At 41.5% G+C, this 14,945-nt stretch overlaps 1 protein-coding gene across 4 annotated transcripts in view; it reads right to left on the bottom strand.

The window, feature by feature from the left end:
- Pdgfd (platelet derived growth factor D) overlaps nucleotides 1-14,945 on the bottom strand; it is a 213,782-nt gene that overhangs the window by 14,565 nt on the left and 184,272 nt on the right. For all 4 annotated transcript variants that reach the window (XM_016002326.3, XM_016002325.3, XM_006983758.4 and 1 more), the window contains one exon: nucleotides 12,331-12,529. In XM_016002326.3, coding sequence (XP_015857812.1) covers nucleotides 12,331-12,529 — 199 coding nt within the window. The remainder of the gene's footprint in view (nucleotides 1-12,330; nucleotides 12,530-14,945) is intronic.

The raw sequence follows: 14,945 nt of genomic DNA, 5'->3' as shown, positions 1-14,945 counted from the left end.
CTGATCTGAGATAAACCTAACGCAGGTGTTAAATTTGTCCTTGGGATCTTACTGTGGTTGGAAAAATCCAGTTTCTCTTTTGATCCTATATGACCTTCAAAATAACAACAAAATCATTACCTGAAATTTTAATCTTGGCTCAATTTCATATAACCTGTGCATGTGCAACTTTTTGAGACAGGTTTCATGTAGCCCAGCTTGCCCTGAATTTGCTACCTAGCTGAAAATGACAACTCCTGACTCACTTGCCTCCTGTGTGCTGGGATTACAGACATGTGCCACAAGGCCTTGCCTTGGTACCTTAAAAAATGATGCAAAAAGAAAAAAAGAAATAAACACAAAATGGCTCAGAGGTAAGAAAATGAAACATTTGGCAATTTAAAATAATTGCTTTTTATCTTTGTCTTAAGAAACAAACACACCCCAAATCCAGCCGTTACTTAGATATAATCTGAATCATATAGGGAGAACATTAAGAGATTTGCTCTAACGTTGTCTAATGATTTCTGATGCTGAAGTGTTTACATATAAACAATACAAAGAAAAAGGTTTAATTTTTTATTTTTATTCCAAAGCCAATCAAAGTACTAGTGAGAATGGTATGGTAAGGCAAACAGGGTGCATGTGTGTGCATCGAACCCTAGGTGGGCAAACGGGCTGCATGTGTGTGCATCAAGTCCTAGGTGGGGCAAACAGGGTGCATGTGTGTGCATCTAACCCAAGGTGGGGCAAATAGGGTGCATGTGTGTGGATTGAACCCTAGGTGGGGCAAACGGGCTGCATGCGTGTGCATTGAATCCTAGGTGGCAGTAGTGTCTTGCTCTTTAGTGAGAATGTGATTTTCATCTTATGTCTCCTTTCAGTGGGAAGTTGTTTAACAGCTTGGAGCCGCTGTTTTCTCCTCTAAAGCACTTAACTATTTAGAAGGTTGAACAGAGTGGACCTGTTGTATGATGAATGCTGGTTAATATTCTCTATTCACGTGATTCTCTCCACCTGTATTTTTCCCCTTTAAAAATCAATGGTTAAAATAAGGAAAGAAAATGCCAGGTTTTCTCCTCTCTACTTCTCTCTTTATAAATAATTATTGAATATGCTGAATGGGGATTTCTATAAATTAAGAATGTTACACTAAACTCAAATCTAAGTCATTGTGATGGTCGGTGTTGTAGGCAGTCAGATTTCCAGGCACTCTTATGTGGTTAATTGATAAGGTAAGATTCATCTTAAATGGGGTGGAAACACTCCTTGAGCAGGGATCCTGAACACATCAAATGAAAAATGTGTTGTGAAGTTGGCATTGGTTGTTTCTTGACTCTTATCTATTGGTGCAGTGCGAGCGGCTGCCTCCTCAAGCTCCTCCTACTGGGGCTCCCCACAGTGATGGACTATAAGGTCAACCCCAGAGCCAAAGCAAAGCCTTCTTTCCTACATTGCTTGGTGTTTGGGTATTTTCTATAGCACCAGAACAGAAAACGAGACAACTATAAATATTTACTTGTATGATTGCTGCATGACTTACATTTTAAAAGGTATTCTCAAAATCTACATCTGAATTCTCTGATGGAGGCACACCAAGTAAACGACTGTACAATCACAGAAGAACATCCTGCATGTGCCCTTGGCACCCTACCCACCCTGTGCACCAGCCAGGGTACCGCAGAGAACATCACAGGTGCTGGCCAGGCAATGCCATCCTCACCAGCACTCTAGCTTCTCCAAAAGCCTTCGTCTTAACACAAAACTGTTTGAGAAGCAGGAAGGAGTGATCTCTGGGGCAAGGACCAAAAGCCAAGGGTGATAGTAAAATGGTTCTGAGAGAAAGAAAATTAAGAGAACACATAGACATGGGCTAAGAGTCCATTAACTCCATACAGTCACAAAACTTCACTGAGTAAGACTGAGTGGCCATCTGGTCAGGTGACCCTTGTATGGGAGTTAAGTGGCACCTGGATTGATGGGCTGCCCTGAATACCTTTTCAGATAGACAGCTGTGCTTTGATTCTCAAGGGCAGCAGTTTATTCCTAGCTGTTATATGCTGAGCCCAGGACACTGTGGGGACTCAATAAATGCTAAATAATCACTGTACATAATTTATTGCTGTTTTTTCTTCCTTTGTAAAGACATGTCATAAGTTTAGCTATAATCAATCCAGCTTTAAATTGAATGAACTCTGTCTTGGGAAAGGGACCACTTTTATTGCCACTAAAGCCCTGCCAACCACTGCAAGCCAAGGAGGAGGGACTGCATAAACGGATTAAGAAGTGCAGCAGTCAGCTATTACAAGTGTCACCTTGAGATAAATACTCATGCTGGCCTGTGCATTATTGGGCTGGTAGACCAGGCTGAGGTAGAGGGCCAAATCTGCTGCCAGTAATTATGACAATGCATTTGTCCACCAGAAGAGAAGAGAGATGAAATTAACATGGGGGTGGGTGGGTTCATAATGCCCACAAAGGTAAAGACAGGGAATATCCACACTGAGCTGTTTCTTTACTGCAGCCTTGTGCTAAGCAACTTCTACACATGACTACATTTCTTTGCTCCCCACTTTTTTAAGGAGAATAATGGAAGTGAAGAGGACATGGTAAAGCTTCTTTTGGTCCATAGCCTCTTTCCCAACAAGCAGATAGAGAGAAACCACTGGTGGAAGGAAGAAAACCAACATCACTGGACCGGCATCAGCCTTTTTGGAAGAATGAACCCTCACGTGCAGGGGTTCTAAGCCACTTTGCAGAATCCTTTCTCCATTAGGTTCCTTCTACAATCTAGGTAAAGCACACAAGTCTAGTTCCCCTTGGAAAGACACCATCATGCTGCAGAAATGTTTCTATGGCCAAGCACTTCTCACTTCCACTCTCACAGGAAGAGATTTACAAGGCTGTCAGTTTAAGGCATCAATCACTGGGTGGCAGCTGTCACCAGGGGATGGAGACCGCAGAGGTACTCAGCTTAGAATGACAATGAACAGGTTCTTCTGACTGGATGCAAATAATGTGAAAGTTTGATCACAGGCATTCTGCATCATATACTGAGTTTGCAGTCAGAGAAGACTCGGTGCAAAGTAGTACACAGAGTGAGAACACAAGGCTTTCCATCTCTGTGACTGAACAGCAAAGGAGTAGGAAGGATATCCCAAGCTTATGCAAGTGTTCATCACTTTCATCTAATTGCCTTTATCTCACCCAAGTGGACATGGTATTACAATGCTAATTTTGCTTTCCCTTCTAATTTGACTCTCCATTTTTTTAAATGACTCTTTAACCTCAGTTAAGGCCTGGCTACTCTGTACTGACAGTTTTCTAGAAATGGTAAGAAGGTCCCAAGATGCGAAGCTACTTCTGGACACAGTGATTCAGAGTAGAATGCCGCCCATGGGTAAAGGTTAGGAAGTACCTCCCTGCTACAGCCTCAGCCTGGAAGTGCAACCCAAGCGCAGGTTCCTCGAGCTGTGGTAAGAGTTCTGTCTCTAAGCTAGGGTGGGGATATGAATGGACATCTCTGTCCTATTTCTAATAGATGAGGGCTTAGGTGGGGGGGAGATGCAGCCATCTTGTCTCTGTCTATTAGATTACTAGTACCAGAAATTGTATCACATTCTCATACATGATTGCATGAAACCTTCATACAAACTATGTATAAACATGAGCTTACTTTCATGGTGGAGAAGATAGAATCTTTGAAAAATTAAGAAAAGACAAAAACAAAACCTAAACATCTCTAGTTCCTCTTCCAGTGACCTGTAAGGTTTAAGGAAGCAGACTAATCATCATTATTTATCCTCTAGACTGTGTAGGTCCTGATGGGAGAAGCAGACACAGCTCATTTAAGATTTTCTTCTAAAACCACACGATATCCTCTAGTGCAGGGTAGAGCCAAAGAAAATACACCTTGTCTTTATGCCAGATTGTTTTTACTAAAAACTGATATTCAATAACAACTACGTGAGTTAATCGAAGAAATTATTCATATTCTTTTAAGCATATTTTTTCCAGTCATACACAGAGGGAGAAATAATTTGAATCAGATTACTGTCTCATATCCTGGGAAACTCTTATCTCTAACCTGGTCTGAAAGATGAAAAATCAGAGCTGAGAAATCAGAGCTGTAGAATCAACTGTTCCTTGGAGACAGCTGCATGAAGAGCCATGGCACCTAGAGCCTGGCTTCAAGAAGGCTGCCTCTCAGATGCCCACCTGTAGTGTTGAGGAACATGGCCCTTGCTTAATGTGGACTATGACAGCAAGCTGGTAGGAAGAGCTAAGTAGCAGACATGGACGCTGTGGTGTGGACTTACAGCCCTGGGGTGAGGGTGGGAGGTGAGAGAACAAATGAATAATTGGATTTTTATAACAAGCAACCAGGGCCTCTCAGCTTTTTTCAAGGTTCATAAATTCCTCAGGAGGAGTCTATCCACTTCATGGGCTTTACAACCTCACTGTGATTTTTCAGGTCCCCTCTTCTATAAATCATGCCCTAATTGTGCAAACTATTTTTATAGATCAATTAAAAATTGGGAAAGAACCTCACAATTATTTCATGATTTTTAGAAGAAATTAAGATCTTTTAAACTTAAAACCATAAAATGTTTTAAGTTTCATAATTTTTTTTTGTAGGCTGAATATCCTAAAAATTAGAAGCATTTACCATTGTAGATACAAAAATTAACCTACCACACAATAATTGTCACCAGTCTGTTCCTGATTTCTAAGGTTCAAAAACGTCATGAAGCAATGTGGGAAGTTTCTGAGCCCCTGCACACTTGTATTGGTTTCTTGCACACATGTGTACTGGTTTCAAGACAAGCCTTTTCTTTGCATGTTACTATCTCCAGTTTCTAGATGCCAAGACGCAGACACAAAGGAACTTGTCTACAAATAGTAGTCATCCAAGATGTTCTACCAAATGACTATAGATAACAAGATGTCTGAAAGGAATTGAATTAGACTTGAAGAATATTGACACCATTATCAGGCAAGTCTCTGGCCCTTGGGAACACTACCTGGGCAGATGTATGCAGCCCATCTATGACAATTAAGAAAACAAGTGAAGGGCTGCTTAAGCATGGGGGAGGTTTTAACATGTCCCTCTTTCTTACCCCTAAGCCTATGATTCTAAGCTTTTAAACACCAATGAATTCCTCAAAGCTTTGTAGCCAGCAAATCCAGGTTCATGACATGGCTCTTTACTTAGACAATGTCAATGAACCTTTTTGAATTTGTTTCTCTTTCTGCAAAAACAGGAATGATGGTACTCTCATGCCATGCATTTATTTAGCTTGAATGAATTTCAAGTGTTTGAAGTACAGGTCCAAATTCCAGCTCTCGGTAGGTATGACCCACATTAGTGTTGCAGACAAATGAGGTCAGGCTGAAAACAGAATCACCTTCCAGCTGAAGTAGCTAAGGAGAAAAGGGTCATGGTCACCTTCATCTAAATACCAGAGGGGCCATGGCCAGGTGTGTTCAGTTTGATTTCATGTGATTTACACTGTTCTCTCAAGTAGAGACATTGAATGAATTGAGTCTCCCTGCACTAGCAATTCCTGTAACATATATGCTCATATGCAGGGTCATGTCTCGTAAATCTTGTTGGTCAAGAGAGCAAAAGGATGAGAGCTTAAGAAAAAAAGTAAAGTTTAAGAGAGGAAATAATGATCAAAACAGGCTAGAAAGTTTATGGGTAGGCAGTATCCTTGCAAGTTTTGTACTTGGCAATTCTTCTGTAAACTTTTAATGAGTGTGCCAATTATACAGACATTAAAACGTGACAGTGTTTGGAGACTGTGCATGAGACTCTCCAGATTACTGCATGACCTCAGATCCTTACAGGGGAGAGCACAGAGCTCAGAGAGGGAATTAGTTCTGCACAGAGCTTTGCAAGCGATTAACATAAATACCAAGTGCCATTTCTGTGACTAGGTGCGGGTATCCTGCTGCTATCCCGTACTTCTGTGGTTTTGCAAGGTGCAGGTATAGTCATAGCTGTTTTTACCTGGGGGGACAGAGAATCAGGTATAATTTCCCCAAAGCTACTGTTTTGAGATTTGAGTTTGAATTGTACTACAGATTCACTTGGCTCCAAAGTCCTTTTTTATTTTTAATCTGCAGCAACGGTATTCTTTTTTTTTTTTTTTTTTTTTTTTTTTTTTTTTGCCATATTTCAGAATTGATGGTAAACACTTTTAATACTTTGAAAACTCCTGCCTGGTGTTTCAGGAAGTGACTTGTTAGGAAAGGAAATCTATTGTGGTATTTGGTCTTCTGTGCCTCTGAGTGTCCAGCTTACACAGAGGGCTACAGAAACTGCCACTTCAAGTTTGGCTGGCCCAGTGCTCGCTGGTATCAGTCAAGGGCTTTATAAAAAACTTTCAACCAGGGATTAAAGCTGTAAACACTTGGCTTCTCTATTTACTACCTCAATATATTTGGAAACTTCTTGATATGACACATTTATTTTACCTGTTCTTCAGTTTCTTGTGGTCATCATTTACCTTATTTTAAAAACGAGTCATATGTTTTTAGAGACTAGAACAAAATAGAATGAAGAACAGAATTGATATTAGATCCTCAGGACAATCTCAAAGTTACAATAACTAACCATTTAGGGTCTGTAAAAGTCATGTATTTCACACTGTATTGTTTGTAACGAACTGAATACCACGGCATTTGCTGCACTGGATGTTAAAATATTGACAGGGAGGAGCACATGCCAACCTTGGTGGTATGTGCGTTCAAAGCTGTCAAATTCTTTGGAGAGGAACATACTTTACTAACAACTCATAACTGCTAATTTGGAGCAGCCCAATACATTTACTAGTATTTTATACTCTCCTCACTCTGAGATGTGTGTGTGTGTGTGTGTGTGTGTGTGTGTGTGTCTAGATGTTGAACTCAAGTCCTTGCACATTCCAGGCAAGCCTGCTTACTGGGGCTGTTGTTTATAATTTCATGACAGCACTCACACCGTGGGCAGGCTTTTCCTTTTACCACTGTGTTGGGCATTACTATGACATCATGTTGTCATTCTGAACAAACAAGTTTTCCTTCCAGAAGCAAGGAGTTAGCTCTCATCTGCATTGTTAATCTCCACAAATCACCTCTTACTTAACATCCAAATTTAGCATAACCTAGGACTGATTACTTCTTAATGTAGAAAGGTCTGATTTCATTCTATGAGCTTAAATACATGCTGCACCTAAGTTCACCTAAGTTCACAGTTACATCATTTAAATGAATCATAGTTTAGCTTCAGTTCAACTACAGCGGCCATGCAGTGAGCTAGATGGCATTAGACAGATGCTCCAAAGAACACCCACATAATTTACCTAATTTTGCTATACTCATTTGTGTAGTTATTAGAAAAAAGTAAATGAAACTTGAATTAGAGAAGACTTTTTTCTTTAACTTTTGGGCATCTATGATGTTGGGAGTATAAGATTGATATTATTGACCAAAAATTGGGTTTTGGAGCTATAGTCACCAACAGGTTTCAATTTCACATACTACCCCTCCTGTACTACCCTGGAAGACTGAAGGTTGGGCTATTAACTTATATTCCCTGCAGTTCCCAACCCTGAGTAGCCAGAGCTTGAGCTTATCCATCTGGGAACTGGAGAGTGGGCCTCTATGGCACTCCTGGGTAGAACGGAGTTAATGGTGCTGGATTTCCTCACCCTCATTTTGAGCTCTCTTCTGGACAAGACCAGCTCATGTTCATCCATTCTTCCTCCCACCAGAGAAAGTAGAAGAAAATCATAATATTGGATTTAAAAATATTCGCTGTTTGTGTGTCGGGTGTGGTGGCCCACAACTGTGATCCAAAAAGTGGGGGAGATGAGGCAGGAAGAATATTGTCAGTTTTAAGATGGCCTGGGGTGCCGGGCGGTGGTGGAGCACGCCTTTAATCCCAGCACTCGGGAGGCAGAGCCAGGAGGATCTTTGTGAGTTTGAGGCCAGCCTGGGCTACCAAATGAGTTCCAGGAAAGGCGCAAAGCTACACAGAGAAACCCTGTCTCAAAAAAACAAACAAACAAACAAACAAACAAAAAGATGGCCTGGGGTACAGAGTGACACTGTATCTTTATACATGCACACACACACACACACACACACACACACACACACACACACACACACACACACACACACGCAGGTTTTAATTCACTACTGTGTGTGTATCTTTGCTTCAGACGCTTGTCATACTTTATCACATTGTGGTTTTTCTCTATTCACATTCTAGTTTCGAGACTCTTCCTCCTCAGAACCATGAACACAATGCCACTTCTGATCTCTGTGAAAACCAGAAGAGAGGGTACTTGATGAGTCAGCAAATGAAAAATGAAAATCACTGAGACTGATTGCACCATCCTATAATCCCAGCTATCAGGGATGCTGAGACAGGAGGATTGTAATTTAAGGCTTTCCTGGGCTACAAAGTGACATTAAGGCTAGCCTGGGGAATTCTGTGAGTTCCTGTCTCAAACTAAGAAGTAAAAAGTGGCTGGGCAGCGTAACTCAGGAAGCCTGCTTACCCAGCATTCACAAGGTCTAGGTTCAGCACCTCCTACCTTGAGACAAAAAGAAAGTCTACTTCTTTTCCTGTACAATATCATTAACACGTTTTATGGTGACAGTGGGGGATTCTTTGGTGGAGTCTCAAAGGAGGGGTCACCATTGAATGACTTCTTTTCTGTGTTCACTTCTTATCCACTCTTCTCCGTGACCATCAGGATGCAAACCCTGGGCCTGTATTTTCTAAAGGCAGAAAAACCAACTGAACTATCCAAGCCGACCTCCCTTCTTCTGTGATCTGAGCAGGTGGTTCCGCCTCAGTGGATGACAAACAGTCAGACCAACACATTTATTCAGTGCCAGACAGTGGCAACTCGGCAGGGTTAAACGAGAGCTATGAGTCTGCCTTGGGGCTGTTTTATACATGAGACCAGAAATGGAACCCAAACCAGCAGGGGAGAAATGCTGTTTACACTGTCACAAACACCAAGAAGAACATGCCTTGAATGCTCTGTCAAGGTTAGCTATTCCTGTAACCAAAGGCATTCTTAACAAAGCCACACAGTTCTGTCTGTGGGTGGATTTCCACAGAGTATAGAAATCCACTGGACTGAGGAGGAGCGAGAGCCAGGGGCAGAATATTTGTTAGGTGTGCTCAAGGCCCCAAGTTCAGTCCTCAGCACTACAAACATTCATCAAATATCCAATCATGTATTAAATGCACATTAGACATATGGGCTGAATGCTCTCTTCATGGTGACTTTCAGGACCCCTCAAATGCCAGTGGAAAACATTGGTGCCCCTGCCTCTGCCCTCAAAGATTCTGAGCCAATATATCTGGGGTGGGGCTATGCAGCTGTATTTCATAATGTACCCCATAAAATTATTGATTCAGGTAAAGTTAAGATTCATACAAGGTCCTGGATTGCTTATTCCCTAAAAAAGCCAATGTTTTCTTTGTGTTTGGTGTTATGTGTCTCCAGTACTCCTAACTGGATCCAGCAGGGACAGGTAAGGAACAAGATGGGAGCCGGGCGGTGGTGGCGCACGTCTTTAATCCCAGCACTCGGGAGGCAGAGGCAGGCGGATCTCTGTGAGTTCGAGGCCAGCCTGGGCTATAGAGTGAGTTCCAGGAAAGGTGCAAAGCTACACAGGGAAACCTTGTCTCGAAAAACAAAAAAAAAAAAAAAAAAAAAAGAAAAGAAAAAAAAAAAAAGAAAGAAACAAGATGGGTTCACCAAGGAAGTGAATACATATTTCAGAACTGGAAGTTGGTAGAGCTAGCTAAACATTCTTGAACAAGTGCCACATGGTTGGGGCTTGTCAGGGCTTTCTGAATAGCCCCCACAAGCAGCTGAAAAGTACCTTACCAACGAACCAGAGTTACAAGAAAGATCAGTGATTTAAGAAAAAAAAATCATAAAACCCCATAAGCTTAGGATTTGAATTCGAGTCTCCTATCTCCCATAAAACATAATTTTCAGAAAAAGAAAGAAAGAAAGAAAGAGAGAAAGAGAGAGAGAGAGAGAGAGAGAGAGAAAGAAAGAAAGAAAGAAAGAAAGAAAGAAAGAAAGAAAGAAAGAAAGAAAGAAAGAAAGAAAGAAAGAAGGAAAGAAGGAAAACAGAAAAAAGCTGGACTCAGCAATTTCCCTCTGAGACAGGATTTCTTGGTGTAGCCCTGGCTGTCCTAGAACTCACTCTGTAGACCAGGCTGGGCTCACACAGAGATCTACCTTGCTGGGATTAAAGGCCTGCGCCACCACTGCCCAGCCACTCAGCGATTTTAAGTTTAGCATTTACGGGAAGAGGCATCAAGACCCGCCCTGAGATGCCTGAGGGCAGGGTCTGATGTCTCTGATTCTGTGTCTGAGAAAGTTTTAAAATGTTTTCTGCTGGGATTTTCAAGACCTAGGTCTATTCTACTTCCCTTTGGGTTAACCTGGTGGAGACCCACCAAATACAGCAACACCTTAAATAAAACCAATGTTATCTTTGAATTGAATCCAGTCTGAGCCCCAAGGACTTCCCTTTCTTGTTACTCAGATCCACACATGGTGCATCTCCACACACCGGGGCACCTGCACCTCTTTCGTCCTTCCTTCACCATGCATGCTTAGTATGTAAGATTTATGACCCAAGCCATGAGCAGACAACCCTGACGGAAGTTTAGTAATTAGTCATTCGGGCTCAGTATTCTCAGGGGTTGTGTGGGAGCAGCCTGGGCGCTGAGCCTGGAAACACCCTTGACATTATACAGTGTGGGAAACAGGCCATGTCTTGGCTGAACACCTTCAGAGCCATGTGACACAAAGCCTATGAGACTTGTTAGCAGAACTTAATAATAAATCTTAGCGAATAAAGCAAGTACAAAGCAGGAATTTGACTAGAGGTAGCCATGCTATTCTCTGATTACTGGAGTTACACCCCTAAACACACATTCCCTAAGATTATGTCAGTCTTCTGTGTGATAAATATACAACATAACTGATTTTTAAAGTGTTGGAATTATTATTTGTCCTCAAATATTCTGTATAAACATTCCTTTCTGTTTCTCTCTCATTATTTTTTTCCTCAAACTTACAATGGATGTGCTCAGCTATGCCTTCAAACTATCCCATAAGATCTTACTGTCTTCTGGAACCCTTATCTTCTCAGCCCGTGAGTCACACAAGGTGCCTAGTACGTAGTAGATGTGGATAAGAATGAACATTGTCAGCCACAGAAAAAAAATCATGGGACTGCAGATAATCATATTAACTTAATAAATCTCAGAAAACAAATTCCACATTCTTTTTCACTTCTGGCTTCTAGATTTCATATAAGTACATAAGATCTTATAAACAGAACACATGGCAGTAGACGCAACTGCCAGATGAACCGAGGACCAGTAGGTGGGGGAGGTGTGAGCAGGGGAGAAGGGAGGATGCGCTCAATATGCATGCAGTGTCCATGGAGGCCCCAACACTGTGCATGCAGTGTCCATGGAGGCCCCAACACTGGCCACCCTGCGCCAAGCCAACACTGGCGGCTGTCAGAAAAGCACAGCGGTTGATCACAGGGACAACGCTTGTATAAGCCAGAGACCAGGAAGCTCACGTCTTCACTGACACCTAGCCGTGCAGCCTCCGGCAGGTGATCCATACACAGTGCCTGACTTTGGCTTCTTCCACTGTAAAATCAGAATCTATCTGCCAAGAAATAGGAAGCTAGCCTGGATGTTTTATTTTATATTTCTGTTGTGTGCTATGTATACGTATGTGTGCTTTTGTGCATTTGTGTCTGTGTATGCTGGCATATATGAATGTGCAGGTGGAGGCCAGAGTTTGATGCCATGGGCCTTTCTCAATGACTTTCTAACTCTTTTTTTTTTTTAATTTTAATTTTTTGAGGCAGGGTTTCTCACTGTTCTGGCGCTATACCTGCTGACCAGTGAGCCCAGAGATCCGCTGTTCTCTGTTTCCCAGTACTGGAATTACAGGAGTGTGCTATCACATCTGACTTTTTTGTCTGGGTTCAGATGATCTAGACTTGGGTCCTGATGCCTGTGAAGCAAGCTCTTTACCTACTGAACCATTTTTCTAGGCCACAGATTCTTTTAATAAGGTCTCCAAACTATGGTCGATCTTTTTTAGTCATATACAAACAACATTTTGGACAAAACACAACTTAATTTGAAAGTGTTGTGACATACAGGTGTGATAATGGACTTATAATACTCACCAGACTTGAATGAATTAAATAGATTATGCTACAGATTCTTATTATTACTTTGAACACTCTTCCTACTTGATGAAGACCATCCAAGCCTTTTCTTACCTTTGGACTTCCGGTCATGGTATGACCTGCCTCTGTAATGAGGGGTGTCCAGATACAAGTTTTCCAGATCATCTTGCCAAGACTCTGGATTGAAGTGCTTAAGCAGATCTTCTACAGTATCGAATTCTGCAATTGTTTTGTCCAAAGCATCAGCAGTGAGCGTAGGGTCCGTTACTGATGGAGAGTGATGGGACACCCCCTAAGAGTGACATACAGCTCAGTGTACTTAGAAAGGGTCCATTGGTGAAATACAGCTATCATATAAACATACTGAAGGAACACAGATAGGAACACAACATATCATTAAAATATTATACCTTGGCAATCTGGCACTGAACTGTTATATTAACTCTAATACACAACATAGCGTGTGCATGTGCATTTATGGACGTCAAAGCCAAGAAGATCATACAATGTTTAGTTCATTTGAGCTGAGATAATTTCAAAAGATATAGGCTAAGTAGAATACAAAAATTGGCATCTGATTTCTTTGTTCCTAGTACCAGATCATCCATATATTAACTAACAATAGAATTAAACTCTAATCTCCTTTCAAGAAATTTCTGATGATATGATCTGTTCTCTCGTCCTGATGCTGTCTGAGCTGAATTTGACTGCACTCTGGAGACATTCTGATTTTATATCTGGCACTTTAACCAACTTATTTACTGTCAACAAGATAATTAGCCCTAAAACTGACTCTCTTAACTTATGAGAGCAAGGTTCACATGGGAAGCATATTAAAAGAAAAAAAGTGAAAGAACTGCTCTGGCTTAGCAGCGATCTCAGTTTTCATTAAGAAAGTCCCAGAATATTATTTAAACGATGAGCACAGTGCCTTTGAAGGTCCAGAAAGGGATCATGTATTTTGCCGGAAATAAAACATTCTCATGTAGTTTCTAAGCACTTACTCCACTAACCCTTGTACAATCTTGAGGCAAATGAGCCATGAGTCAAACATTTCGGTGAAAATTCATGACCCATTAACAGGGAAATAGAAAGAACTCAGCCTCAAATGATCATCTAAACATCTTTAAAGAAACTATCAAACAACTAAGTCTCCCCATGAGCAAATACCTCCTATCACTAAAGGGAAGAGGAAATTAATGAGAGCTTGTCTTCTGAAAACGGAACTGTAGGAGACAAATAGTGGAGGTGCCAGAGCTTCCAGCCCCCCACCAACGCCCTCACTGTTCTCCTATTCCTCCCTCTTCAGCACTCACGCTTCATAGGTCTGTGAATGACTCATGATCCCTCACTTTCAGAGAACTGCACCCCACCCAGCTGGTGAAACTATGGAGTCCAATGAAATCATCTACCATTGGTGTGACTCAGGGGCCGTTTTTCATTCATGCTTTGTAGGAGGATTGGGGGGAATGTGGGAGCTGGGAAGTGCGGTGGGGACAGGAGATAGATTGGTGACCCTGTCCCTTTTTAGACAGCCCTGTCAAAATAAGCAGATGTTCTCATCCTTTCCCACCATGTGCTCTCATTACCTGTCTGAGGCCACACAAGTACACAAGCAATTGTTTATCTGGTCACTTGGCATTTGTCATGAATGACTTAAGAGGGATTTGTTAATAGTTTGAGCCAAGATAAAGACACATTCCATACTCACCTTGCTGATGATAAAAAAAACTTCATCCAGGTACAGACATATTGGTTTCTTCATTCTTTTTGTTAAATGTCTTACATTTATTTATTTTATGTATATGAGATGAATGTTTGCATTGCATGCATGTATTAATATGTATCACATACATACATGTCTGGTGACCACAGAGGTCAGAAAAGCTCCAACTGGAGCTATGGTTGTTTGTAAACTACTACAGCAAGTACAGGGAACTGAACCTGGGTCCTCTGCAAGAGCAACTTAACTGCGGAACCATCTCCCTAGCTCCTGTTCCTTCAGTTATTGACAGGCCAGTTCTTTAAATTGTGTGTGTGTGTGTGTGTGTGTGTGTGTGTGTGTGTGTGTGTGTGTGTGTGTGAGACATAAGCTGAACTCTGATAGACACATGATTTTGCCTTCTACAACTCTCTCAATACTCACATGCTTGGGGTATATGATACTTATAAGTCAGACTGTAATTACAAGTCTCCACTCACCCTGTATGGATAACTAATTATTCGCTCTAAGCCCAGTGGTTCATATTCACCATATAATTAGCCTTATATCACAATGTGGTTCTAATAAGCTGCAAGTCAAAATGAGTTGACCAAAGTTAGGAGATTGGCAGCATTGAAATAAAAGTAAGACCATCCATCAAGCCATTTACACATAAAAAGCTTCCTGTTATAGCTCTGGGAAAAGTGGCTGCAAGAAGCATTCTCAGATGGCTCTCAACAGTGCCTGGAGTGTTGCTGTGTACACAGACATTTCTCCGAGAACAAACTCTTAAGGGACTCTCAGTCCTAGAATGGAGTCGGGGTGAGCTGAGAGGCCAGACTTTCCTGTAACACTGAGCTGGGGAGAAAATTCAAACTGCACATAAAATTGAGACTTGTCCCTCTGTATGAGATCCGTGGGTGTTTTCCAGGTTTCATTTAGGGAGCTGACAGACACAGGATGATAATTAAGAACACATTAATAAACCTACAAGAATATTTGCTTC

This window comes from Peromyscus maniculatus, chromosome 7, assembly GCF_049852395.1.
Source record: "Peromyscus maniculatus bairdii isolate BWxNUB_F1_BW_parent chromosome 7, HU_Pman_BW_mat_3.1, whole genome shotgun sequence".
NCBI classification, from domain to species: Eukaryota; Metazoa; Chordata; class Mammalia; order Rodentia; family Cricetidae; genus Peromyscus; species Peromyscus maniculatus.
This window is presented reverse-complemented; position numbering and strand designations above follow the sequence as displayed.